At 40.4% G+C, this 24,941-nt stretch overlaps 3 protein-coding genes across 3 annotated transcripts in view; 2 read left to right on the plus strand and 1 right to left on the minus strand.

Moving 5' to 3' along the window:
• Positions 1–8: 8 nt before the first annotated feature.
• On the plus strand, positions 9–3,538 carry srd5a2b (steroid-5-alpha-reductase, alpha polypeptide 2b). Its single transcript, XM_054799633.1, has 5 exons — positions 9–496; positions 1,250–1,410; positions 1,832–1,933; positions 2,023–2,173; positions 2,268–3,538. The coding sequence occupies exons 1-5, from the start codon at positions 84–86 to the stop codon at positions 2,332–2,334; spliced, it is 894 nt and encodes a 297-aa protein (XP_054655608.1). The 5' UTR covers positions 9–83; the 3' UTR covers positions 2,335–3,538.
• Positions 1,533–6,466, minus strand: mkks (MKKS centrosomal shuttling protein). The gene is made up of 4 exons (XM_054799631.1): positions 5,360–6,466; positions 5,109–5,290; positions 4,922–5,032; positions 1,533–4,848 (listed from the first exon to the last, which is right to left on the minus strand). Exons 1-4 carry the CDS (start codon positions 6,342–6,344, stop codon positions 4,426–4,428), a joined length of 1,701 nt encoding a protein of 566 aa, XP_054655606.1. The 5' UTR covers positions 6,345–6,466; the 3' UTR covers positions 1,533–4,425.
• Positions 6,467–6,793: 327 nt separating this feature from the next.
• Positions 6,794–24,941, plus strand: part of slx4ip (SLX4 interacting protein) — a 42,388-nt gene continuing 24,240 nt past the window's right edge. The window contains exons 1-3 of the mRNA XM_054798359.1: positions 6,794–7,195; positions 14,221–14,310; positions 14,568–14,694. Coding sequence (XP_054654334.1) covers positions 7,169–7,195; positions 14,221–14,310; positions 14,568–14,694 — 244 coding nt within the window. The 5' untranslated portion in view covers positions 6,794–7,168. The remainder of the gene's footprint in view (positions 7,196–14,220; positions 14,311–14,567; positions 14,695–24,941) is intronic.

Raw genomic sequence — 24,941 nt, forward strand, 5'->3', positions numbered from 1 at the left:
ACTAAAAACCACACTGAACATGTTAGTAGTAGCTGGGGTAGATAGATATACATTATACGTGAAATTGTCAAGTTTTATTTTCTATGCATTTACACACACTAAACCCCCAGGTTTTTTCATGCGAAGACACGCCTCTTTTGACTCTTGGGAGTTGCCACAGCGGCTGTCTGACACTTCAAAGTGCTTCACAGGACACAAAGAAAGACAATAGACAAGGCAGCATGGACTGCAATGAGAATTTGCTCAACTATCTGAGCTACGGGATGATCCTGGCAGGACTGTATTATCTGTACCGCCACAAGAAATGCCAAACCTGCTATGGCCGCCACATGGCCCAAACTCCTCACACCAAATTGGTCCCAGCCCGACTGGCTTGGTTCCTTCAGGAGTCACCAGCTCTTCTGGTCCCTCTGCTTCTGATGCTCACGTCACACAAATCCTCCAGCGTGGGGAAGGTGCTACTGCTTGGAACGTTTTGCCTGCACTATTTTCACAGGTAAAGGAAAAGCTGCGAGGCATGCAGAAAGTTATTAATGCAGTATTATGACAGTTTTACATGTATGTCTACTATAACATTGCTTCATATGACATGAAAGGTGCTATAGGAAACTATATGGACTAATGATTGCACACTGATTGTATTGCATTTGTATTACACTGTAAGAAGTCGGGCTACAATAAGGGGTCCATTTTTGTTCCACAGTGTTACCTTCTATGCCAAGGGTGTCCAAACGTTTTCCACTGAGGGCCACATAAAGAAAAATGAAAAGATGCAATGGCCACTTTGATGTTATGTAAACCAACAGTTATGCTAAGAAGTTATATATATTTCAAGAAAAAACACATTAATATAAACTCTTGTTTTCCCATTTTTGCTGTTTGTTTTTTTTTAAATTTCAGAATATTTCAACTTAATTCATATATAAGGTTTGTACATTTTCATCTTGTAATATTATGACTTTATTCCCATAATATTAACTTTTTTCCCAAGCTAATTTTACAAAAATTTAAATGTTATTTTGTTTTGTTTCTAATAATATTACAACTTTTAAAATATAAAATATTTTTGCGGCACGTACTTAGGACACCCCTGTTATATGCTATGCCATTAGGTTAAATTATTGGACCCCAGAGTACCTATTTGTTCTCTAATTTTATTGTCAAATGGTGGATTTTTATTTGTTGAATGTGTATTTTTTGGCTGAAAGTGACATAATAACACTGCTTTGTGAATCCCACCCAATCCCAGAACATTCATCTATTCGCTCCTGACCAAAGGGAATCCATTTCCACAGAGTGTGATGTTATGTGCGGGTTTCTTCTGCTCCGTGAATGGGTTCTTGCAGGGACACTACTTGCTGCATTGTGCTACTCTGGATGAGTGGACGTCTGACTTTCACGTCTACTTTGGTGGGTGTGTAAAAAGTGGAGGTGGACATTAAAAGTGCACCCTACAGTCCATTGATGTTCAAATTTTATTTAACAAGTGCAATGACATCTGCACACATCTGTCTGCAAGAATTATGTCAAAACATGTAGGAAGACTAGCAGGTAATACTCGTGGTTTGGTCAAGTCCACACGGTTTTATGCTTATTAGCCTAGTCTTTCTTTGTTTTGTTCCTTCTACTCTTATTTTATGTCAAATGTTATTGTGATTGTACTTTACATCAACCTGCCCTCAGGGACTAAAGATGAAAATTAGCCATTGGCTATATAATCTTGCGCATTTACATGAAAATGTTGAAAAATATGCACTGTCTTTATTAAATACATATACTGTATAAACAAACGGCTTTCGATGATCCAGTCTTTAAAGTGTATTTCTTCTAGGCGTACTACTGTTTTACACGGGGATGGCCATCAATATTCACAGTGACTACAGTTTACGCAAGTTGAGAAAACCGGGGGAAGCCAATTATAAGGTCCCTACAGGTAAGAAACAGGTTATACAAAGGATAACTCATAATGCATCTACTGTGTGTGTGGAGTCATTTATATGTAGGTGTTCTATTTTCCTGCAGGTGGTTTTTTTGAATATGTGTCTGCTGCAAATTATTTTGGAGAGATTCTTGAGTGGTTTGGCTACGCCATGGCCACTTGGGGCCTTCCATCGTTTTCATTTGCTGTGTTTACCGCATGCTTCATTGGACCAAGAGCCATTTACCATCACAGGTAACAACTACTCGGACCTTAGCGGTACTATACACAAACTATACTATGTACAGTAACAACTGAGTGACAGTTTGTTTCCTTTGCTGGTTTGTAGGTATTACAAGAGGAAATTCAAGAACTACCCAAAGTATCGAAAAGCTTTGATTCCATTTATACTGTGAGAAAATCAACACGGTATTTCAGAGTTGACATAAGTGTTGCATGGATTTATATTTTATTCCGGTATTAAGCTAATTTTACTCCCCAAAACTGAATACAAATAATCAAAAGGTCACGACAGTGAGTCCAGTTGAAAATGTCATGCATGAAAGTGTAAGATACACTCTAGTCTTAAAAACAGGAGACATATCTGAGACTGAATGAATTTTATGGTGTTTAGAAAGAAGAAGCTGCGAGCAAACTTCAGAAATTGTTTGACTTAGATCAGGGGTATCAAACTTGCTTTCATTGAGGGCCACACGGTTATGGCTGCCCTCAGAGGGCCACTTGTAACTGTCAGTATGTATGAATATACATGTGGATATACAGTAACCTCATGATATTAATACACAATTGCCCGTTTGATTGTTATATGTTTACTAACAAATTGATGGTCACCTTGCTTTGAGAAGTGAAGCGAGAATGTCAAGGTGACAAGCAAATGGTTCAAGTATTTATTTTGGACAACAGAAAACGCTTGGATTATCTTGTTGCATGATCAGATCATATTAAAGTCTGGAAGAACTGCACACAGTACAATTTTTCTGTCAATATCAAAGAACAAATACTGTACATTTAGAAGGAAAAAGGTGAAGTGCATTACTGATACACATTATTCCCAGACTTTTGCAGGCCACGTGTGCCCCGGGCCTTGAGTTTGACACTTATAACTTGGATGTAAACAACTGGGACAAATTTCAAAGTCCCACATTTACACTCTGGGCCGACATCTAGTGTTTATGTAACGTAAAACCAGAGCACTTGGCCCGGCAATGAGACACTGAAATGATACTCAGAAGTTTACTCGAAGGGTGCATCGTAATTTCAATACATTTAAAGTGTGCATTCTCTGTATGGCTCTAAAAGTCTTGCTACAAAATACTATCCAGCCAGAACGTTAATAAAAAAACAGCATGAAAATGATTTTAAAAACAGAAAGACACTAAAAGCTGAAGGCAAACGCTTGTTAATGGAATATAACCAATATTTTCAGGAAAAATGTGCATTCAGGGGATTAACTACAGTATGTTTTCACATAAAATCCACATCCACATAAAACTAACATTTGTGAATGCACCTCACTGTGAATGTTATTCATCACGTCGCTGAGTGTGGAGAGGAAGAGACGTGTGTGCGAGCTGTGCTGGAACTACTGTTGGTGTTAACCTTGGCAATAAAACTTAAAAAGAGCGTCAGACTCCACTACTCTATCAGGACACAGTATTATATAGGTGTTCATATTTGCCAACTTTTTCTCTTGAGACGCTCCTCAACTTCCTCCTTTTGTTATGGCGGCCTTTTTGCCGCTTCTGTGAGAGGGAAAAACTGCAAAAGATGTACAAAAAAAGCTGACGAATCACAGCCCTGTGATTTGCGTCGTCGTTGATCGGACGTTTGAATTTTTGTTTTTTAGGTTTGGAGAGGGCCAGCCGGTGTCGCTTACACCGTGCCGCGGGAGCACAATTCAGCCTTTAACGCCACACCCTGACGCCTTAAAAGAGCTGCACAGGATGACAAGTTGACAGCTCGGGCTTTTAGCTTGAGGGCTAATGCTGGTCATTTGTAGACCACGGTTCCATCCCTGGGCGTGCGCCAGACCAGCCGGGTTATGTTTATATTCAGGACTAGAGCTGCAACAATTAATCGATTATTCAATTATCGACAACTATTGTGGTATTTGATTAATTGTTTTTATGTAAAAATGTTAATATGCTCTTACTTAAACCTCTTAAATGTGAATATTTTTTAAATTTCCTTAGGTATCCATGAAAGCAGACATTAATTATCTTTGTGTTTTAGGCAAAACAAGACTTTCACACACATTAGCTTTGCCTTTGGAAAATGGTGATTGCCATTTTTGCATCTTTACTGGTATGTTGCAGACCGAACTACTAACTGTTCATATCTAGGGCCTAACTGATTACTCCAAACAACAAGCTTCAGACTAATCGACTAAGAAAATTTAAGATAAGTTGCAGCCGTACTTAGTACTACTGTTAAATGGGACTTCACACCATGATTTGCTCGTCACAAACCACTATTGCTATTTTGGGCTAATTCGTATCTTGTATTATATATCGCACGTCGAGAGCAACATTTGCAGTTTCTACAGCAACTTGTAAAGCGTTAAGCTTTGCTGTGAAAGAGTCCAGCACGGATGGCTTCACGTTATCGCCTCTAGAGGGTGACACCGGGGAGAACACTGGGTATTTAGTGTTCAAGTGACTCCACTTGTGAGTTTGGCTGCTTTTCATCAATCCGCAACCACAGTTGTTCAAGCAAGCCTCCGTGTCCTCTTGCAACGTGTCCACTGGCAGAGTCCAATGGTGAGCACTAATCAGATCAATAAGAGAAGTCTCACTGTCGTGTTGTAGCGATGTAGCCACCGACTCGAGAGAGCTGCAGAAAGCCTCCACTCCAAGACAGTATTCTGTCTGCGAGCAGTCTAACATTGACGCACTTCCAGTGGTGTCACACTAGGATTACATTGAAGCACAATTAAAACAAGGAATCAAAAAGACGATATCATATGACGTTGATGGATCTTACCTGATGTCTGATGTAAGCAGCTAAGTGGGTCTCGGTGCACCCACCACCAAGTAAAGCAAACGGTTCCTTCAGGGTGAGACGCAACACATGTTCTGTCTTGTGGTACGCTACCTGTCAAAGCCACACAGACAAAATCAACAACATTCAGTAAACTGTCCATATTTTGTGGCTTGTAATTTGATCATACCTTCAGTTCATTTAACATTGTCGCGTTCCTGTGACAGAGGACTGTGGTGCAGATCACCGACTCTCCTGCAGGATGTACTTGCAGCATTGTCTTGGATCCAAACTGTCTAGAAATTATATTCCCCACCTTTCCATAGGCCTTGGGAGGGATGGTTGTGTGCAATGTTGCCACAGGCTGAGACCCTTTTAAAGACAGTAGAGTTAAAAGTCATCTCCACAACATGACTTAATGATGGCTCCGGTTGTGGTTACCTGTGAGTTGAGTAAGAGGCTGCATGAGATTGAGCCCCACTCTCTCTATGACTATGACACCATGACTCCTCAGGTTTTGCTGCAAGACCGGGTGGATGACCCTCTGGCACACAAATAGCTTTACACCATCTTTCACCACCTGTCTGCCAATCTCAAGGAGCTGATTCAAGATGTCGGAGTCCGTGTCTGCAATACTTTGCACCTCAATCGTTCCATCTCCTAGTTCAGAAAGATCTCCAGCAAGGGATGTACTGAACAATACCATACACAAGGGATTAGAGGGGGGATTCCTCGTATCCAAACCCTCATAGCCATCCGGCACGTCTAGTAATAAGCCTGGAAACACTGCAGAGTCATTTACAGGAAGACCATCAATAGTCACAATAAGTGTCATGCCCAGTGTTACTATGTCGTTGCTGTTAGAAGGTACTGTTAGTAAAAATGACTGCACTGCTAACTTGCTGATGTGAAGTGCCTCACGCCCTGTTAGCATACATGCTGGTTTGCTGCAGAGCACACTGCGAGCCAACGTGATCAAGTTATGGCTGCTGCAAAAGTCCAGGTTCACTTTGCAACCACAAGCCTCTTGTTGAAGGTAATTGGTGCACAGACCCAACAGGTGTTTGTTCACAACGGTGGTCACCTTTCTTCTGAGACCAAACTGTTCGGCTCGTTCAATAAGTGTCACACAAACAATGGCTGCAAACAAACCGCAGTCACTGAAACGACGAACGTGATTGTGAATGGAAGCTAAAATTAGATTTAGGAAAGGCCGTGACGAAGAAATAGATGGCAGAAGCAGCGATGACGTTGACGTGGTCACAACTTGACCTCCAATGTTGTTGTGGACGTGTTTCAGTCTTCCGGAGGGACCAAAACAAGATCTGAGAAGCTGACCAAGAAGATGAATTTTGCCCAAGATGTCACTCGTTTCCAAAGGCAGATCTGTGCAAAGCGCTGGTGATTTCTTGACCAGTCGAGACATCACTTTTCCTGAAATTACTGAAAACTATTTTCGGCAGATTTACATAGCGTGGACAAGCTGGTTCAATTACTACTTTAGCATCGATAAACACAAGTGAAACCGATAATGGCGTTGCTGCAAACATTATTAGAAGCTACGACTGTGCCTGATCAAGGGATGCAAAATCTATCGAATGAAACTTTTACTGAAGCGTGAAAAAATCAATCAGTTTGAAAATAACGTAATCATAATAGATTTAACTTAGACGTAAAAATATCTGGATCAAACTGTATCCGCGCAAAGATGTATTGATTCGATAATAATACAGGCTTCGATATGGGCTGCTTGTTTCTATCGCAGTGGCAACAGTGTTGGGTCCTGTTGGCCCTACACGGGAGACGGTCGCATAAATGCATTTAAAAAAAACAATTTGTTTCAGTAACTGTCGATCTTTTCGCGCGTAAAACTCCATATATTTCATATATATATATACACCAGTACAGATTATTTTCTGAGTTAATTCAGAATTTCATGTCTTTTTTTTAACGAACTAGCGTTTTTACATCGACAGCCACTGAATGTGACGTAATATTCTGCAGCCTGACTCGCTTGACAAATTCAAAAGTACTGGCGGTATGGAATCGGTCGTTACATTTTAATTCATTTAACATTAGTACAGTATTTTATTTTAAATATTAAGTTAATTAATTATAACGATCGAACAATTTGGTTTCGTTTTGTTGAAACCACATGCTTGGTTTACTGGATGTTGATTTGCTGCTCAAATTTGTGAAACGTTTACTGTACACTATTCCAAGGGAAACTGTTTCGCCGTGTTGACTTCAATGGCTCCTCTCAAATTTGTTATAAAGGTAAGGTAAAACAATAACAATACACCTAATCCTTATCACATTTATACATTTGTGTTTGTTGGCCTATTTGAATGAATTGTAGTGAAATATATATACATATATATATATAATGAGTGTGAGTGCAGACATTCTGAGTGCTTTATCCTGTCTGGAATATTTATTACGGAAATCGGAAACAATTAAATACCTTTCCATTTTACACAGGAGATGGAAAAAAAGTTTTTTTTAACATTCACGTGAGTTGTGCTTCGCAAATTGTGAGACATTTAAATTACATTATTAACATTTTGGATTGACCAAGAGCAGTGTTATTGTTCAATCATAAAACTAATAATAATGCAAATTGCCCAGTAATTGTACACAAAGTGTATAATCACGCTTGTCTGGAAAATAATACGACATTCATGTCTATGATGAGTTTATGTAAACTTGTAACCACAACTATATTGTATACAGTATTGCTCTAGATACTGTTTCAAGATTCTGGTTTTATTTTTTATTGCCATACTGGAACTCAGAATTGAGCACTATTTTCTTTGTAAGGGCAGATTTTCATACCATAATTACTAATGCTGTGATGATTGAGTGCAAGGGTCAATATTTATTTATATTTATTTATTTATATTTATACAATATTTTAAAGGCATACTTTTTAATGCCATATTTCTAATGCTGTGTAATTGATCTGATTCATATCTGGTAATTGTGTACATAATCAAGAACAAGTATTTGAAGGATTATGTTTTTGAAATACCTACAGGGCACTCTGAAATGTATTTTATATTTCTTAGTAACACGCTTTTGCCACTAGAGGGAAGTACTCCCACATATTTAAAATGTCTTATCGTTGCATACCGATCTTGCTCATCTGTCAGTGCAATTTATTTCCAGCTCTTGGGCAAATTTTGTGCAAATTTCAAAAATAGACTGCCTCCTCAGAACCTTTGTTGACGGACACTGCAATACCTACAAGACAGGAAACGGCATCTATTAAAAAAGCTGAGTTGTTCATCCTCAGTCTGATTCTCTGTCAGCAATAATGCACCTCAGATGTTTTTGTTAAGTGCAGGCAAAGCTTCTGATCTCTCGTTTGTTGATGTTTCATTTATTGAGAGTTTTGAACAAGGGCTTCAGACATTTTGCACTGATCTCCACATCTTCTACCATTTCATGTGTGCCTTGTTGACCAGATATTGCATTCAGTCCCTTTTATTTGTTTCATATGCATGCTTGCATACAGGCAACCTCGCCACCCCCCTTCGGTTGGTTGTGGGAGAGTAAAACGCTAGAGGTTCACGGAGGGTTCCTTCCCACTGGGCACATAATGATACAGTTGTGTTATTCTGCCTGAGAAAATGCTTGGAGCCTCAACCACGTTCAACCAGCTAACCACAAACAAGCATGTAAGAAGGGATCGGGCTAAACAATGGCATCCAAGGCACTTCAGTTGGCCCCTCTTTCACAAATCTAACACCACTGTCACCAGTGTTTTAATGAATGGATTAGCTTCTAGAACGCCATTCCTCAAGGAAGCTTTATTTTTAGGAATACATGCGTGTTTGTTGCAGTTTGCAAGGCTTGTGAAAGCATTTATCCGTTCTCTGATTCACAGTGCCATGTTTACTAGGCTGCTTACCAGCAGGTTTTATGATCCTTTCTTTTTCAAAGCAGCTCCCTCCCTCGTCTGCGGAACTGAAGGGGGTGCACCTTCTTAAATTGGCCTATAGGCCTAGACTATGTAGTCAGCCGCCACTTCATGGACCTCCCGAATAGGGCCTGTAGGCAAAAACACTGATCCACTGAAGCACTGACTGTCAGGACATTACCACCCTAGAACCCTGCAATCTGCCTTTTATTAGTAAAATGCACCACTGACATCTAATGTAGTAATCTGAGGCAGAAACCCACTAGTTTTTATAAGAATAAAAGGTTTGAGGTACCGCAGAACATTTTCATGTCAGAGGTTTATGCACTGTTTAGTGTTGTTGTCACTCTGCAGATGAGCCCACATGGGACCACACATCATGTCTCTGTATTCAATCAGGACGGTCTGATAGAAACATTTTGACATTTTCCAACAAAGGGAATCTTTCTCAAAGAGGTGACATTGATATATAAAAAAAAATCTATCACTACTTTATATTGCATCTTATGTACGTAAATGACTTTTTATAAAGAAACCAGACAGAAATTTGTATCCTCCTATTTCTGGAGGCAGTGTCTGTCTGAGTTTTGTTAGCTGTACTTTTCCCGGAGATATTCTTGTCCATTCTTGCTGCTCAAATTCCACTCCTGGGTTGTGTCTCTTTTTATTATCAAAAAAGAAGATTCAGGTGTGCTGACAGTCACCTGCACAAAGGGAGCTTTGCACACAAATCACTTTCACGCTCAGTATCGACTCTCTTGCACCAATAATAATCATGACGATAATACATTCTTGAGCCTCAGCACTCAATATCTTGCGGTTTGAAAAATTGGAGTGGAGAGCTTTGTTTATTTTTTTCAAGGGGAAACCCAGGTGACTCAGAGAGAGAGAGAGTTTAGAGTGAGTCAAATAAAGCCTGAAAGCAAAGTTGTCACACCCACCTAGTGCACTCCCGCGGGTTGTTTGCAGATTTCGGAGAGGGAAAGAAAGTCCGAAAAAGGGAGAAATGGAAGTTTTACCAAGTGAGACCACATCTGCTGCCCCTTCTCATCTATTGTAAACATATGTGGCTGGTTAGTGTTGGCCTCTGAGCTAAGTGCAGTCTGAGAAGGTCTGGCTCGTATACGGCGCGATAGCAAAAGCAAAGGGCAGTAAGGTTGGGAGGTGGGTGAGGCTGCTCCTAGTGTTTGGGCCCTGTGCCCAACTTGGAGCAGTAAGAATGGACAGCCAGGTCTGGAAAGGAGATAAGGGAAGGTAGAGTGTTTTTGGAACTGAAAGTGACATAGACCAGAGCCCTCCGGAGCAGAAGGGAAACATCAGTGGGTTTGAGTCAGGAATTGTTTATTTACAGGCAAAAAATATAATGGAGTTGTTTTGATTCTCAGTTTGCCTGAGGAGGACAGTGGTGAGCTCATGTTTAAGATATTTCTGTTTTCTTTTGTTTCTCTATAGGCCATAGTTATAAGATTGGCAGCAGGGAGAATTAGGATAGAGAAATGTTACTTTGCCCTCAGGAAGACGCAGTCCTATTCATTCACGTTGTTTCAGCACACAAAAGATGGCACAACAAAGGATCTGGTATTTAAGTAGCGTTCCTTACCACTTTTCATTCAGCCTTTAGCCTCTGTTGAAAACTAAAAAAGCCTATGGAAGACAGAACAAAAAGGTGCCGGCTCGCTTTAGTATGCGCGAAAAGAGTAACTTCCTCTAGGACTTTGTCCTTTATCAAAGCTCTCTTTCCAACAAGTCTCATACTGTAGTATTGCCTTTCAATTGATGAACGCACGAATAACAGCTCATGGATTTGATAAATCAATATGTCAGACGAATGAAACACTTTTGGTTTAAGCTTATTGTTTTGTTGTAGAAAAGTAATGTGTGACTTACTGTATTTTAAGTCACACTTTTTTTTTTCATTGTTTGGCTGGTCCTGCGACTTATATATAAAAATATGTATATAATTAAGATGTTTTTAAATGTTAATGTTAATTATGTCATACTGACTGACATGAACCAAGGAGTGAACATTACCGTCGTCTTGCTAGGCTAATTCAGTGGATTTAGTGATGTGGAATTAGACTGGGAGCTTGGTGAACTTGCTTACCAGTAACGTGCTTGTTGGACTCACTGGCTTTTTGTTAATTTAGTCCATTCAGCCTCGCAGGTATGTTCTTTATGCTATTGTGTAGCTGAACAATTGTTAATGTCTTACGTTAACATATCTGGGCACCTATTCAGCCTGCTGTTCGGTGTGATATTGTTTAGTCGAATAACTTGAATTAGTTACATTTTGTGAAATCAGTTTCTAAACAATCGCGACTTATAGTCCAATGCAACTTACAGTTGTCCCCCGTTTATAGCGATTAATTGGTTCCAGACCCAACTGCATTAAATGAATTTCTGCGGTACAGGATTCAATGTTAATAAATTGAATATTTTCGTAGTTGGAGCATAGAAAACCTGTTTATGACTTTCTAAATGCGGTTTTTAACATTATTAGAGACCTGTAGACATGAAATAACATGCGTAGGGTCACCTTTACAGTCCTGTTATTCACTGTTTACACCACATTGCAACTATTATACTGCAGGGACTCCAGATGGCCAACTAACAAGCTAACTAGTTAGCCTCGAATCTAAATCTTTGAAACTTAAGAAGTGAAAAACCTACCACTTCCACACGGGATGGGAGGAGAACTTTTTTTCACTCCATGTTGAACATGCCATGGCTGACTTCATGACTTCATGCAGTGTTAACTTAATGTAATGTAAGATAATGTCTCAATGTTTTGTGTCATTACTGTCGCCTATTGACCAGAATACTACATATCACTTGTATTTGAATGTGTTTTACAGTAACTAATACTAGACAATAGTCTACCACGAAACAGCGGTCAATTCATTAATTCCTGAAAAACCTTGATATAGGGAGGGTGAGATAATCGAACTGTGATATTGTGAGGAATGACTGTGTATGTTTTTTTCCCTCTTCATAACGCGACTGATTTTTTTTTTTGACTGATGCGAGTTATACAGTACATAGCTTCTACTGAAGTTCAGGCATTAAACAAGCCTCAGCCTTTCTATCTTTCATGCAAGTAAGCCTATGTAAGTCTCATGCTGCTTGTGGCAAGCTCCCTAAAGAGGGGGTCACAAGTGGAGGTCATAGGTCATGGCAGTTCAACTCAGAGATTCACTGGTCACTCTTTGCATAAGGAGATAACAAATTTAGACCACATGACAGAAATGTAGATGGATCCTTTTTGTAAAATTAGATTCTGCCACTTATGTCCCTCTTCATCCTGTCACACTCTAAACCAATGTCCTGTTAAAAAAATAAACCTGGACCTTTACATTGTGACAGAATGGGGGAATTTTGTGCCCCCAATCCACAAGTTTTTCTGGGTAAATGAATAGTTTTCTCATTAGTGTGATTTCATTAGTTTGCATTCCAGACATCCCCCTGTCTCTGAGAGCAAATCACATGCTGTTTCTGTGTGAAGGGTAGACCGATGCTTATCGTGAATGCCTTGTTTTCATTAGGTCTTGTCTACTCTTGTAATGTGATAAAAGAAAGTTAGTCTAACGCTTGCTACAGGTCTGGCTGTTTGCCCAAATAAAAGACACAATCAGAAGCTTAGAAATAACTTCAGGGGATTCACTCAGCTATGTCTCTCAAAAGATTTTTTCAAGAAAACCTTCTTCTCCCTTCAAGAAATTGATCAGATTAACCTTGTGTTCTCTTTAAGGGCTCTATTAGCTTGTTTAAATTGAAGCCATGTATCTAATAGGCAGATCTTGTGATCCCTGGCAGGATATATGTGCAGCAACTAGTTTGTTTGAGTCGATAGACACAGAATTACAGCTTTCGTTGCAGCACTGTAACGCTCTGTTTAAATAACAGCGCCCTTTTACTTGCCTGTGAATGTCTGAAATAGCTAAAGGGTAGATACCCAAGCCATGCAAGCTCACGTCAAACAGCTCAAGAAACCACTGTGGGACCCAACTTGTCTTTCCCTCCATTTTGATTGACAAGGTCGAACCCTCTGTTGCTAGGCTGTCCCACGCACTAGTAATTGTTGGAGGCAGTCAGCTGAGGCCACCAGTCAACCATGGAAGGCTGAGCAGCAAACAAAAGGCAGGGGATGGAGAGAATACTGATATGCAGAGAAGAGCTGACACTGACAGGACACTTGCACACATTTTAAATGTTACATCCAGCCTGCTGGGTCATATGTTGCTCTACTCTGGGGTCTATTTGGTGTTTTGCCATTTCTCATTGAGGGTTATCAAATGCCAGCTCAAAATAATAATATCAGATCGGTCACAAAGTCAGAAATGATTGAAATCTTGATGAACCAGCACTCACATGGAGTCTTGAAAAACTATTGAGAGAATCAGAATTAATTGCTGCACTCGTGTCATACCGAGTACAAGACCTCGGGAACGTCCCACAGGACCGGGTTGCATTCAGTCTGTTACTTCAGCTCAGTGAAAGGGCCTGGCTGAAAACACAGCTTTGAGTGTCGCATTTTCTTCAATGAATAATGTCTTCTGTTAATGCACATCCATTTTCCGTTCGACACAATGAGCTTAAAATCTGTTTTGGTCTGTAAATTGTTTTTTCTTCTATTTTATTCAGTTAGCTCCATTTTGATGTGTCATAGTTTTCGGGCAGTCCTTGTTTCTCCTCTGTTTCATGTTAGGGGTGGTCTCAGTCCATGACTTGCTTGTCCAAGGAAAGACAAGGTTCACATGAGACCCACAGCCATTTTTTCTCTGCAGTAGGCAGATTTTGCACTCATGTGTAAACCATAATCAGGCCAGCTTCAGAAAGATGTAGCAAGTTAACCAGCCGCGTCATTTCTGGCCTCCCTGTCCCTTGTGGTTTATTGTCATTGACACAATGATGCAGAGCTTCAGGAATCCACTCAGCATCCATGTCCTTAGCTTGCTACAACACTCAGGAACAGAGAGTCCTTTAAGGTAGCTCCGTGGAGTTTAATCACCTCTTCCCTGTCATTACATTAACATTTCATTTACAGGGCACATCTTTAGGATTTGTTTCCAACTTTGAGGTATTTGATAGTGACTGAATTACAAAGCTTGTAAAACAGGAACTCAGCATTTATGCTGAGAGCAGAGACACTCAAGGAGACAAACATTGCTGTAATTTTTTTGGTTTTGTTGAGGTTAGTTGAGAGACATTTAAAAAGAGACTAGGAAGGACTGCTGTGAAAGGCCTGGGGTGATGTTTGAGTACATAGGGGGTCATTTGGGGTTTGTTTCGCTGTCAATCACCCACACTCTGATTCCCTTTGTTGTCTGTGAGCTCAATGCCCCTCAGCAACCTGTGGCTGTCCTTTCTCATTGTGTTACAGTGTGGGAACTTTGCTGTGCTGGTGGATCTCCACGTCCTGCCCCTGGGCGGCCAAGAGGACGCCAGCTGGTTTACTACAAGCTACATAGAGGTATAGACACAATGAGAAGGGTGTGTGCGTGATTAAGTGTGTTAGTTGAATATATAGCTTCTGTACTGCTTGGGGCCTTTTAAAAGGAAACAGTAGTTTGGAATCTGAAATGACTTTGAGCCTTGTGTCTATTCTTCTTGGGGGTTTTATTGTTGCAATCTTCTCACCTACGTTGTTGTGCGCTGTCTACAAGTCCAATGACAAGGTGCATACTGTAAGTAATCCAATAAATCTAACAATATGTCATTGTTTTGTAGGAAGTTACAACTCTGGTTCGCGATGCTGTGGATCAAAGAGTTAAGCTCTACACAGAGTCCTTTCTTCACAGAAAACAGCCAAAACACAGAAAGGAGCTGGCACCTGCTTCCACATTTATCGTTAAAGGTAACAATTTTATGACCCACATTACACTCAAGACAAATAGCCAGTGCTTGTCTAGTGTATTTTCTCTTCATTACGGGAAATAACAGAGGCATTTTAATGTGTCTGCTGTGGGAATTTGTTGTTATTTTAGAAGTTGCGCTTCTTTAATGAACCATTTTACATTTTTAGGGATTATTATTTTTAGGGATTATTATTGTCAATGCGTCGTCAAAGCCAGGAACTGGCATGACACTCAAAGAGAGAAAGAGATTGTCAAAATAACAAAGGTTGTGGAGGACAAACGTCAAATCAGGCTATGTCAATGATGCAAAGTTGTATGGATTTTTCTTGGTATTCAAAATGGCAGAGGTAGTTAAAATTCAAAGGTCAGGACATAGGTAGTTTTTGTCACTTATCTGCTCTCTTCTTCTATAAAATGTTATGTAAAATTACATTATTACTATTTTGAATACAGTAATGTGTGATTATACGTACACAAGGTGTCTGAGGAAAGTGAAATCTGTCCTATAAGTACATGTTCACTGTTACTCTCAAATCATATGCCTTTATCAAAGCAAGTAATGTACATTTGTAACTTTGCAGTTGTTTATCTTCACCGCTAATTAGTCAATGTTTTACACGGGCCACGCATTGTTGTCTGTGATGTTTAACTGTTTTATTGGTTTATGCATTTTAAAAATATTTTCTTTTAGCTATAACAAACTAAGTAGCCACATCCTATTTATCTTATTTACATGACAGCATGTAATTTGTCATCTCTGTATTATGTGCGGAGGAAAGATCATATTACCACAATCATGAAATCGCAAGTCTTTATTTTGACTTTGTGGACTAATTAGGAAACTTTCTATTGCTTACTATCATGAATGTTTGTGATATACTACTGTGGAGTAGCGATTGCAATACAGTTGTCTATGCATGCATTTTTATCCAGAACCCATACCCAGTTTCCTTTCTGCTTTACAGTAGTATTAGTATAATATTAGTCATAGCGGGAATTCTTCACCTTTTGTATATTGTTTTGTGTATTGCCCAGACATTTAAACCACACTACTACTACTACTACATTGTTTAATTTACTATTATTAGCCTATTTATCAAAGTGTATTCCCAACCACCCAAGCATATACCTTTGATGCACCGACTTCAGAGGACCCCCCATTCCCACAGCTGCATGTTATACTGCAAACAAGGTTGTCACAGGTAGCAGTTACGGGCAGTTTAACTGGACTCACTCAGCAGGGCTGCCTTGATTGTGAGAGTGGGATTACAGAGCAGTCAGCCCCATAAAGTCTCTCCTGTGGCTACATCACAGCCTCTCACGCTACTCTCCACTAGTCCAGAGTTCTTCCTAGATATAACTGTGTATTCAGTAGGGGTGTCACAAGACACTCAGCTCACAAGACGAGATGATACACGAGATTTTAATGTTGCTTTTAAGAAAAGTACAATGAAAAAATACAAAAAGATATACTGATATAATTTCTACTACGTTGCACTCTTCTGCATTCTGTGTGCATGCTACCGTCCTCGCCTCCACCCACCAACACAAAGAGACTGTATGACTGACAAAAGGGCTCTCTCCATTTATGCCGTTGTTCTATGGAGCAAACACGCCAAGGTGCTGAAACGAATGCACAGAGTGAAGTCTCTTCCTGCCTCTTTGGAGGCGGGAGACAAGGAAAACAGACACTCATGCACATGGCAATGTATTGAGGCCGGCAAAATTATGAAGTTCATTTTTATTTATTGTGTGATTAATTAATTCATCTATTATCATCCCAGGTTTAGGGCCCATGAGAGTTTTTTTCTGATCGAGAAATCTTGTCAATTTTTAATCTTGCAAGATCTTGTGACACTCGTAGTATTCAGCATTTAATATGTTTTTACAAAGATACACTTATTAAAATGTGTTTGCATTCATCTCGCAAGAACCAGTGACAATCCAAGGGACTGTGAGGAGAGTTACAGTAGATCCTGCCTCTGGGTAAGGTGTGAACAGACTCGCAGTGTAAGGTTACTGAAAAGACTAACTCATATTCCTCATGACAGACTGAAGAGAGACAGACATCTCTAATGATGGAGATCACAGGCTGAGGCCCTGCAAACACACAGGCACAAACACACACTCTCCATTGTGTGAACAAGGGGACTACCACTGTGTCAGCAGGGAAATATGCATGTAAAAATGATTAAGGTTCTTGTCGCTTTGCCAGAAAGAATATAGCCAGTGGAACATGACTCCATACATATCTGCAAATGTACCCTTCTTGGAACATAAAAAGGTATAGCGCCCCGAATGGTACTATGCAGTTCATGTTCTCTGGTCCTATTAAAGGTCTTAAGTGAGTGTAATTACATTCTTGGTCTTTTCATTGTCCCTTGTGAGGGAGGTGGCTGAACAGTAAAGGTGGAGACTGTGAGAAGAAAGCAGGCAGGCAGGAGCCATAAAAAGGGGAGGAAAGACCATAAGCTTCGCCCACCTAACCTCGGGGTAGGTCAGTCTTGGTTGGGGTCATTAATTGTGCAAGCAGGTCAAACACTAACCTGCAAATCCTCTCACAGAAGGCTTTCCAGATTGTCTGTTGCGAGACATAGTTTTCTGCATACATTCTTTTCACCACAGAACACTAATTATAGCCGTGTTCTTTCAGAGCAGAACTGCTCGAATGTGATATACTTTACTCCAAGACATGCATATACATAGTTGTACTGTATATAGGAAAAGGTGAATTTGCCAATATTGGGCCGATGGAGTTTGGTATCAAGAGAGCAGTGTTGTTGTTCTTGTAGTGTTTGAGCTTATGCCAGCTGTAAGGGGAGTAACAACTTCAGCTGTTGGCACTTCAAATGAGCCATCAACAGCTTTTAGCATTCCAAGTACCTCCAGTGCTTCCAAGTGTCCGAGTATTTCCGAGTCATGATATCTAGAGGTTGGTGACATGCTAGGAGAAAAAGAACAACATAAAGTGTATTTGTAAGGTTTTGGGCCACCATAAAGAAGGATGAATATTTATATGAGCAGATATTTTCTCTCAAGTTTATGGGACACATCACTTAGCTTTCAAAAGATACTCTTATTTCTTGATACTTGTGGTGGGTAGCATTGCCAAAAACAGAGGTCCAAATTAGGGATGGACTTAATCAATTTGCCATCAATTAGCACAAACGCTCCTTTGACTGAAATCAGCAGAGGCGCTGATTAATAGTTTGAATTCCGACGTCAGATATGTGAAGTTGAGCTACATCCATCGAGATCTCAACTCAGTAATTCTTATTAATTGGGTTTGGTAAACATGTGGTCATGAAAAAAAGATGTGCATCTTATTATACTCAACAGACATGGAAGTGACCCCTCATGGTTACTGTTGAGATGTCTGCAGCTAAATAGTATCAGACAAGAGCGTGTCCATTCCTTAGGATAACATAGTCCCTCCTTTTTTTACCCAGGCTACTTGACTCCATCATTATCTCATAGTGATGTGATTTATTTATGTTTTTAGAGAGATGAACAGAGGGAACTTTTCCCACCAAACATCTTGGCTCTGGACAAGCATAAAGGACACGGAAGACTTTTAGAAGGCTAGGAAAATGAGATCCTGGGAGGGGCCGGTCATCCCCTTGGTGCACTAAAGTTAACACACCACGTATCTTTGAATAATTACAGATTAAAAATGATTGCATAACAGGGTCTTTGTGCCTCAAACATTACATGTTTGTTATTTGAAATGTTGTTATTCGCCCTGACGGCAATTGTTTCACAGCCGTTTTAGACAATAAATCTTAACATAACCTTCTGGATGGACTGGTGGTTTTTTTTATTTTTTTATTTTTTTTATTTTTTTAACTTTCCCAATACCGGCACACTTAAAATCTCTAGATTACTTATTACAATTTAACAATTTAATTCAAGTTGATCCTGATTACATAGTTTGTAATTTGTATATATACGTATATGTACGAGTCTTCAGCTGCCAACCACATTACCAGATGTCTTTGGTCTGCTATATGTGATGATGTAGTAAAGCTCATCTCTTCCTGCGAGGCCATTCTGAAGGTTAACCTTGTGTTTCAGAATAACTCTGTGTTAGAATGGTTGTGGCAAAGGCTCCTGGTGGTACCCAGAGTACATTTCGGCCCATGGTAGAACCGGGTACTTCTTCCTCTTCCTGCACAGGTGCCAGGGCTTAGAGGGGAGGGAACACCTGCCAGCCTGTTTCCCCATGGCCACTGCAGGCTGGAAAGGCATTTTCCCAGGCTCCCCAGATGAATGGTCACTAATAGCCGTGGGAGAGGGCTTTGCAAGTGCTGCACAGTGTACCACTGACTCCTCTTGGCAGCCCTATGAAGGGGGCTTAAGGCAGCCTGACCATGGTCATTGTAGGAAAAGCACAAGTGTTGTTGGATTTCTTTACTCTTGGACTATGTATTACAAATGACCATTTTGAAGAATGCAGCGGATGTGTAGATCTTCTGTGTAAATTCAAATTTTGTTTTTACGTCTTTACTGTTTTAGGTCCACTCTAAATCCACTCTAAATCATACAAACAAACTATGCAAAACTTTTCAGTTAAAATGTGAGCAGCTACCACCTACAAACATAAGCCATTCTTTTTATGTTGCATGTCTGTTTTCTATGAAGTAAAGACTCGGCTCTTCCCACCGTTCTCTTCCTTGTCTCTTCTCTTAGCCACCACAACTCCTACTATTTATGTGTGTGGCTGCTATGTGAGTGACTAGTCTGTAAATAGAGAGGTATGCGAGTGGCAGAGTTACCTGCCCTGCTATATGTTACTGGGCACATGGCAGCTTGCGATTAAGGCAAGGGTGAAACGGAGACCTGTGACAGGAACAAAGGAATTCCAAGGCCTAAGCTCAAAATGGATCTTGATCAGAGTAGCTGCTCCCGCTAGCATTCTCTTTTACCCGCTCACCCTCCCATCTCTGGCCCCCGCTTAGCAACCCCCTTTCTGCAGTGCTATGTGGTGTTGCTGTGGCTCTTAAATTTTGCTTGTATGCGCCCCGTTTTTCTAATAGAATAGTATGACTCCACTAATAACCACTCCCATGCACCCTCAGACATGTGCACTTTTAAGCATATCTTCTCCTCTCTACTCTCGTGTCCCTACTTGAGGTTTTCTCACTTTCTGTTCTTAACCTCTTCCATAAGGTCAGCTGCAATTTCTTTGGACATAACCACAATCCCTGCCATTGCTGTCACACTACACTCTTTTCCCATATAATTAGGCCCTGAGCCTTAGCACGGATCACATTCATGTGACCGTTCACCACATTCTGGCCGAATGTACTGAACACATTCTCTTGAACTGAAGTTAAGTGGTCAGCCTGGCCAGAAGTTCTTGTTTCAGCAATTACTAAAATGTATCCTTTTTTTCATTCCTTTTCTATCTGATACTTTGGTCTGAGAGAAACATCCCTTTTTCATTCCTTGCCTGCAACTCTATGAGCAGGTGTCACTTCAGGGCAGTTTGCTAAATTTGCCTGACGTTCTAAGAAAAGACGTTCTACAGTAGTGCACATTTTAACCAAAGACTTATTCAAGCCTTTTTAGTCTCTGTATTACTTTAAAAAGAAGTGGCAATAAAATGAACACAACTAATACAAGCAACAGTGAACTCTCTGAACTCTAATTGTGCCTATCTGCTATTTGACACTGGCAGCCAAACCTTGAAATGCCATGTGTGTCAGGGTTCATTTATATGGACTAATAAACATAGCATAGCAGTTCCACACTGGACCCAGCAAGAAGAGACAGCCTCATCCAATGAGACCTTGATCTGAGTTTTCAATTGCAACAGTGCATAACTCAAGTCCACAAACTGCTTTTGCACAACATGAATCCATCCTCCTCCCTCCTCTCTTAATTCCCATAATATAAACAGTGGTAGCACTTTGAAATAGTTGTACCTAACTATGCTGTGAAATTAATTAAATATGACAATCTGTATTGTGACTGTATTTATCTCAGCCGCTTACATTTCCGAGAAGAAGATTTCCTGTTCATGATTACTTGGTTGGCGTGGCAAAATACTCCTCACCACTTTGGTCACATGTTGCATTATGGGCTGGCCTGAGCTACATGCTGTGGCGTATTTTGTAACTGCGTCGTAGGGGTCACCCAAATGTTAAATTGAACACTCATGTGCAAATATTGTTTCAGGTGGTCGTTGTGTTGGATGATAAGGCACAGTGCGCTGCTACAGCCATAGTTACACACAGGGTGATGTCCTTCCAGGAAAGCCCCCACTTACATATGGGTAACTTCCTCATGTTCTCTCATCTTTCACTGCGCCATCTCTCACTTACTCCTAGTCCTAAGTCTTCACCCACACTTGTGGACAGTGGGAGGCGGTCCACTTCAAAGCTGAGCAGGATTCTCAAGCACTGATGTCTTGCTGATTCAACTTCTGGTCATGCAGGAGAGCATTGGATTTTGAGTTTTCCAGCATGATGTTATGGCATGTTCATGACAGTAATGACTTATAAAAAAAAGCCTGTGTTTATATAGAGTGTAATAGTTTTCTTCACCCATAGGAAGAAAATCACACTGACTTGATTTGTTTTCAGTTCAAATCCTATTCAAGCATTGGCTTCAACTGCTTTATATACATGATTGCTTCCTTGCAAGTGATCATCTTTCCTTCCATCCCTTGGCACTGCTACTACAACTATACTTTGCCAAGTTTCAGAACTATCGTCATGCACATTTGCTCTTCTAAGAAATCCTCTCAGAAACCCAGTTAAGCATTTACGTGGCTAATAGATTGTTTTTCTCTGGCAGATATTATGCTGTCTTAACCAAATTTCACTCAACATCCGTGTCATGGTTACATGACAGTGAAGACATTTTGTTACTGGGAAAAGGTTAAAGCTCGCACAAAGACCCTTGAAGTTTCTTCCTAGCCCCCACGTTGTTGTTGCCATCATCTCAGCACTTGGTGGGCGTGTTGATCTTAAAATAATGTTTGGTCAGGCTCATTGGCAGTGCAATCCTAGGTTGAGGCATTCGACACATTTATGCCATTGAGCATCAAAACTGGCCAACAGTCATTTGTGCAAGTGCAGGAAAGATCCTGCTATTTAAAGGGTACTTATGTAGATCATAAGATGTGCCCACACAGGTGGATGGAAAATGATCACTCAACTACAATTGCTCCACCAACATGCCACAAAACATTGCCATGTGAAAGAACCTTTCAGAAAAAGCTTCATATCCCATGCAAAGATTGTACCACATGGGAGCCAGAGTGGGTTTTAGCATGAGCCATATCCGGATCTGCCAGGAATGCGGATGGTGTGGTGTAGTGTATTCTACAGTATGCCCATGTTCATATGTATCAGGTTATGAATAAAGTGAATGAAGTCTGATCCCATTCCTTTGACCCCAGTCTGAGTGCCTCTGTCTTATGTCCGTTTTATTTTATTGCCCTCATCAGTCTGTTTGCCTTTTGGTTTGTGGACTTTTCTTTCCTCTCATTGTTTTTCAAGGAAGCGGTGAAAGCTGCAGGGATGTGTGCTTGTTTTGTGTGTGTGTATGTGAGCCAAGTAGATTTTCCAAGCCTTGGCACCGGCAGACTTTTCAGTATTTGTCCTGTGGTATATTACACCATTGCATCTCCAGGGAAGTGGTTCTTTAAGTGCCCTGCAATTGGCTGGCGACCAGTCCAAGGTGTACCCTGCGTCTTGCCCAAAGACAGCTGGAATAGGCTCCAGTATACCCGCAAACCTAGTGAGGACGAGATTTCAAAGCAATTAAAAAGCATTTATTGTGTCTTGAATGGAGTACAAATGAAAGATTAAAGTCAATGCTCTGCATTTTTGTGTTCTATACCATTGTGGGCTATAACTGTAATTGCCACATAATAGGACCTCACATTGTCAATAGGAGGCACCGGGAAAATGTTTGTGGGAGAGAAACATGAATGTAAGCTTAGCATGCGAGAACCTGGGCAGAGGGCCAAGAGCAACTTTGCGATGTGCAGAGCGTTATGAAGTTGGAGGAACAGCTGATGTCTCGGGCCATGCTGTTTCACTTGTTCCCAAATCTGTGTCCAGACATCCTCGTCAAACTTGTCCTGGGAATTGGCAAAGTCTACCCACCAGGGAACTCAATGAGAATAGTTGGAGAGCTAAACATGAAACTAATGGATTAAATCAAAGCTTCTAAAAACATAAGAAGCCATGAATGTGCAAAGGAAGATACTTGCTTCCCCCCATTCCATTGCCTTTTATGGGCCAGGAAAACTATACAGAAATATTCATCTGCATTGCAGTTGGATAGATTTCCAGAATGGTCAATAGGTGGCCATTGTTTGGCTATTTTATATTTCCCAAAGAAAGAAAATTAGCTAAGAGTCCAAACGGGAAGGGGGTTTTGGCTTGTTAAATATTAGTCATGCTCAACATCATGGACAGTGATCCCAAATGTGTGCTCATAAAAGCATTGGTTTTTAGGGCTTTACTAGGCCACGGTGGCCTAGTGGTTAGCATGTTGGCCACACTGTCAGGAGATTGGGAAGATCTGGGTTCGAATCTCCACTTGGGCATCTCTGTGTGGAGTTTGCATGTTCTCCCCGTGCGTGCGTGGGTTTTCTCCAGGTACTCCGGTTTCATCCCACATTCCAAAAACATGCATGTTAGGTTAATTGGCAACTCTAAATTGTCCATAGGTATGAATGTCAGTGTGAATGGTTGTTTCTCAATGTGTGCCCTGTGGTTGACTGGCGACCAGTCTAGGGTGTACCCCGCCTCTCACCCAAAATCAGATGGGATAGGCTCCAGCATACCCACGACCCGGCATAGAAAAGGAATGGATTATTCTGTGTGTCCATATCTATCACCTGATGACTTTCCAGCATCGAGACTTAAGCCCACCAGCCCTAGAATACAGCTCAAAGAATACCCATACCAAGACTTAAACCCTCAGCTGCACCTGTGTCATTAGTCTGTGAACAAAGTTGTTAAATTTGGTTGGTAGTAAATAATGGATGGCAATGGGAAATATTTATACTGAGAAATTGACAGTTGTATTCATGTGTGACATGTACATGTGAATTACATACTTTAGCCACTATATTAAAATGTCTTCTAGGGTGCCATTGTGGTATGTGCCATTGTATCAACCACCTTGAAAGCTCCACATGCTTTTGGACTGACAATTTGGGTGGAATTGCTTGCACAACATGCCAAAGAAACAGGGATTAGGAATGTTAGACAAAGGCAGAAGCACAGCTCTCGTCTTATCACAATATTTTTCATTACCCAGCTCACTTGACAATTTGTCACTCAAAAGTAGTTTCTCATCACTTCTCACAAAAAAATTCTTTATTATTATTAGTTTTTTTTTACCTGTCGTGTCTTAAAAGATTTTTGCAAATTAATTTTATTGAACAAAGAAGTCACATTTTGGCTTTGACGGGTTTTTAATGGTCCGTATGTTCATAACTCTTGACTGAGCTGTCCAAATTGAGTTTAGCTTTAGGCACCTAAAAGCTTTGAAGGGATCAAAAACATTCCACGAGGAGATGAAAAGATGCAGCCTATCATATGGCAAAACAAAAGCATATTGATGGTCTTTTTAATTGGTCTTTCTGTATGAGAGTTAATTTGTTTGTCAACTTAAAATCATTTAGCTCTTTCATGAAATCATATCCTTATTAATTAATATTTTAGGAGCTGACTAACGTTATTCGATCATTACAGGAAAGTACAGTAACGTATACGATTTTAAGACCGTTATCAGCAGCAATATCTCTCAAGAGCAGTGAAAAACAGCTTGTTGGTTGTACAGACTCATTCATAATTCAAATCTTAAAAACATTTAATTAAAATGTGGAAGGTTGTCATTGATAAATGAGGACTGAGTAAGAAACACGATGTTTCATGTAGGTTAAAAGCAAATGCACAAAGTACAAATGTCAGTGTTCATTATATTGGTAAACTGTTTGAGTCCTGCCACAAATACGACATGAAGAAATGTAAAAAAGCAAAGGCGCTGTCGTTAATCACGAGGCAGAAGACTTAAAACCGTACAATTGTGGCAGGTTTGTGGCCTGCTATCTGTGTAATTGCATGCCATTATCCAAAAAAAAATCACAAGACTGCCTATTTTTTTTTAGGCGTATAATTAGATGCTTTGTGCTAGAGTTGAGATGACATCAGATAACTGGTAAGGAAATGTATTCATTCACACATGCATCTTCACGCTTGTGTGAGCCAGGCCACTG

This window comes from Dunckerocampus dactyliophorus, chromosome 14 (genome assembly GCF_027744805.1).
Source record: "Dunckerocampus dactyliophorus isolate RoL2022-P2 chromosome 14, RoL_Ddac_1.1, whole genome shotgun sequence".
NCBI lineage: Eukaryota > Metazoa > Chordata > Actinopteri > Syngnathiformes > Syngnathidae > Dunckerocampus > Dunckerocampus dactyliophorus.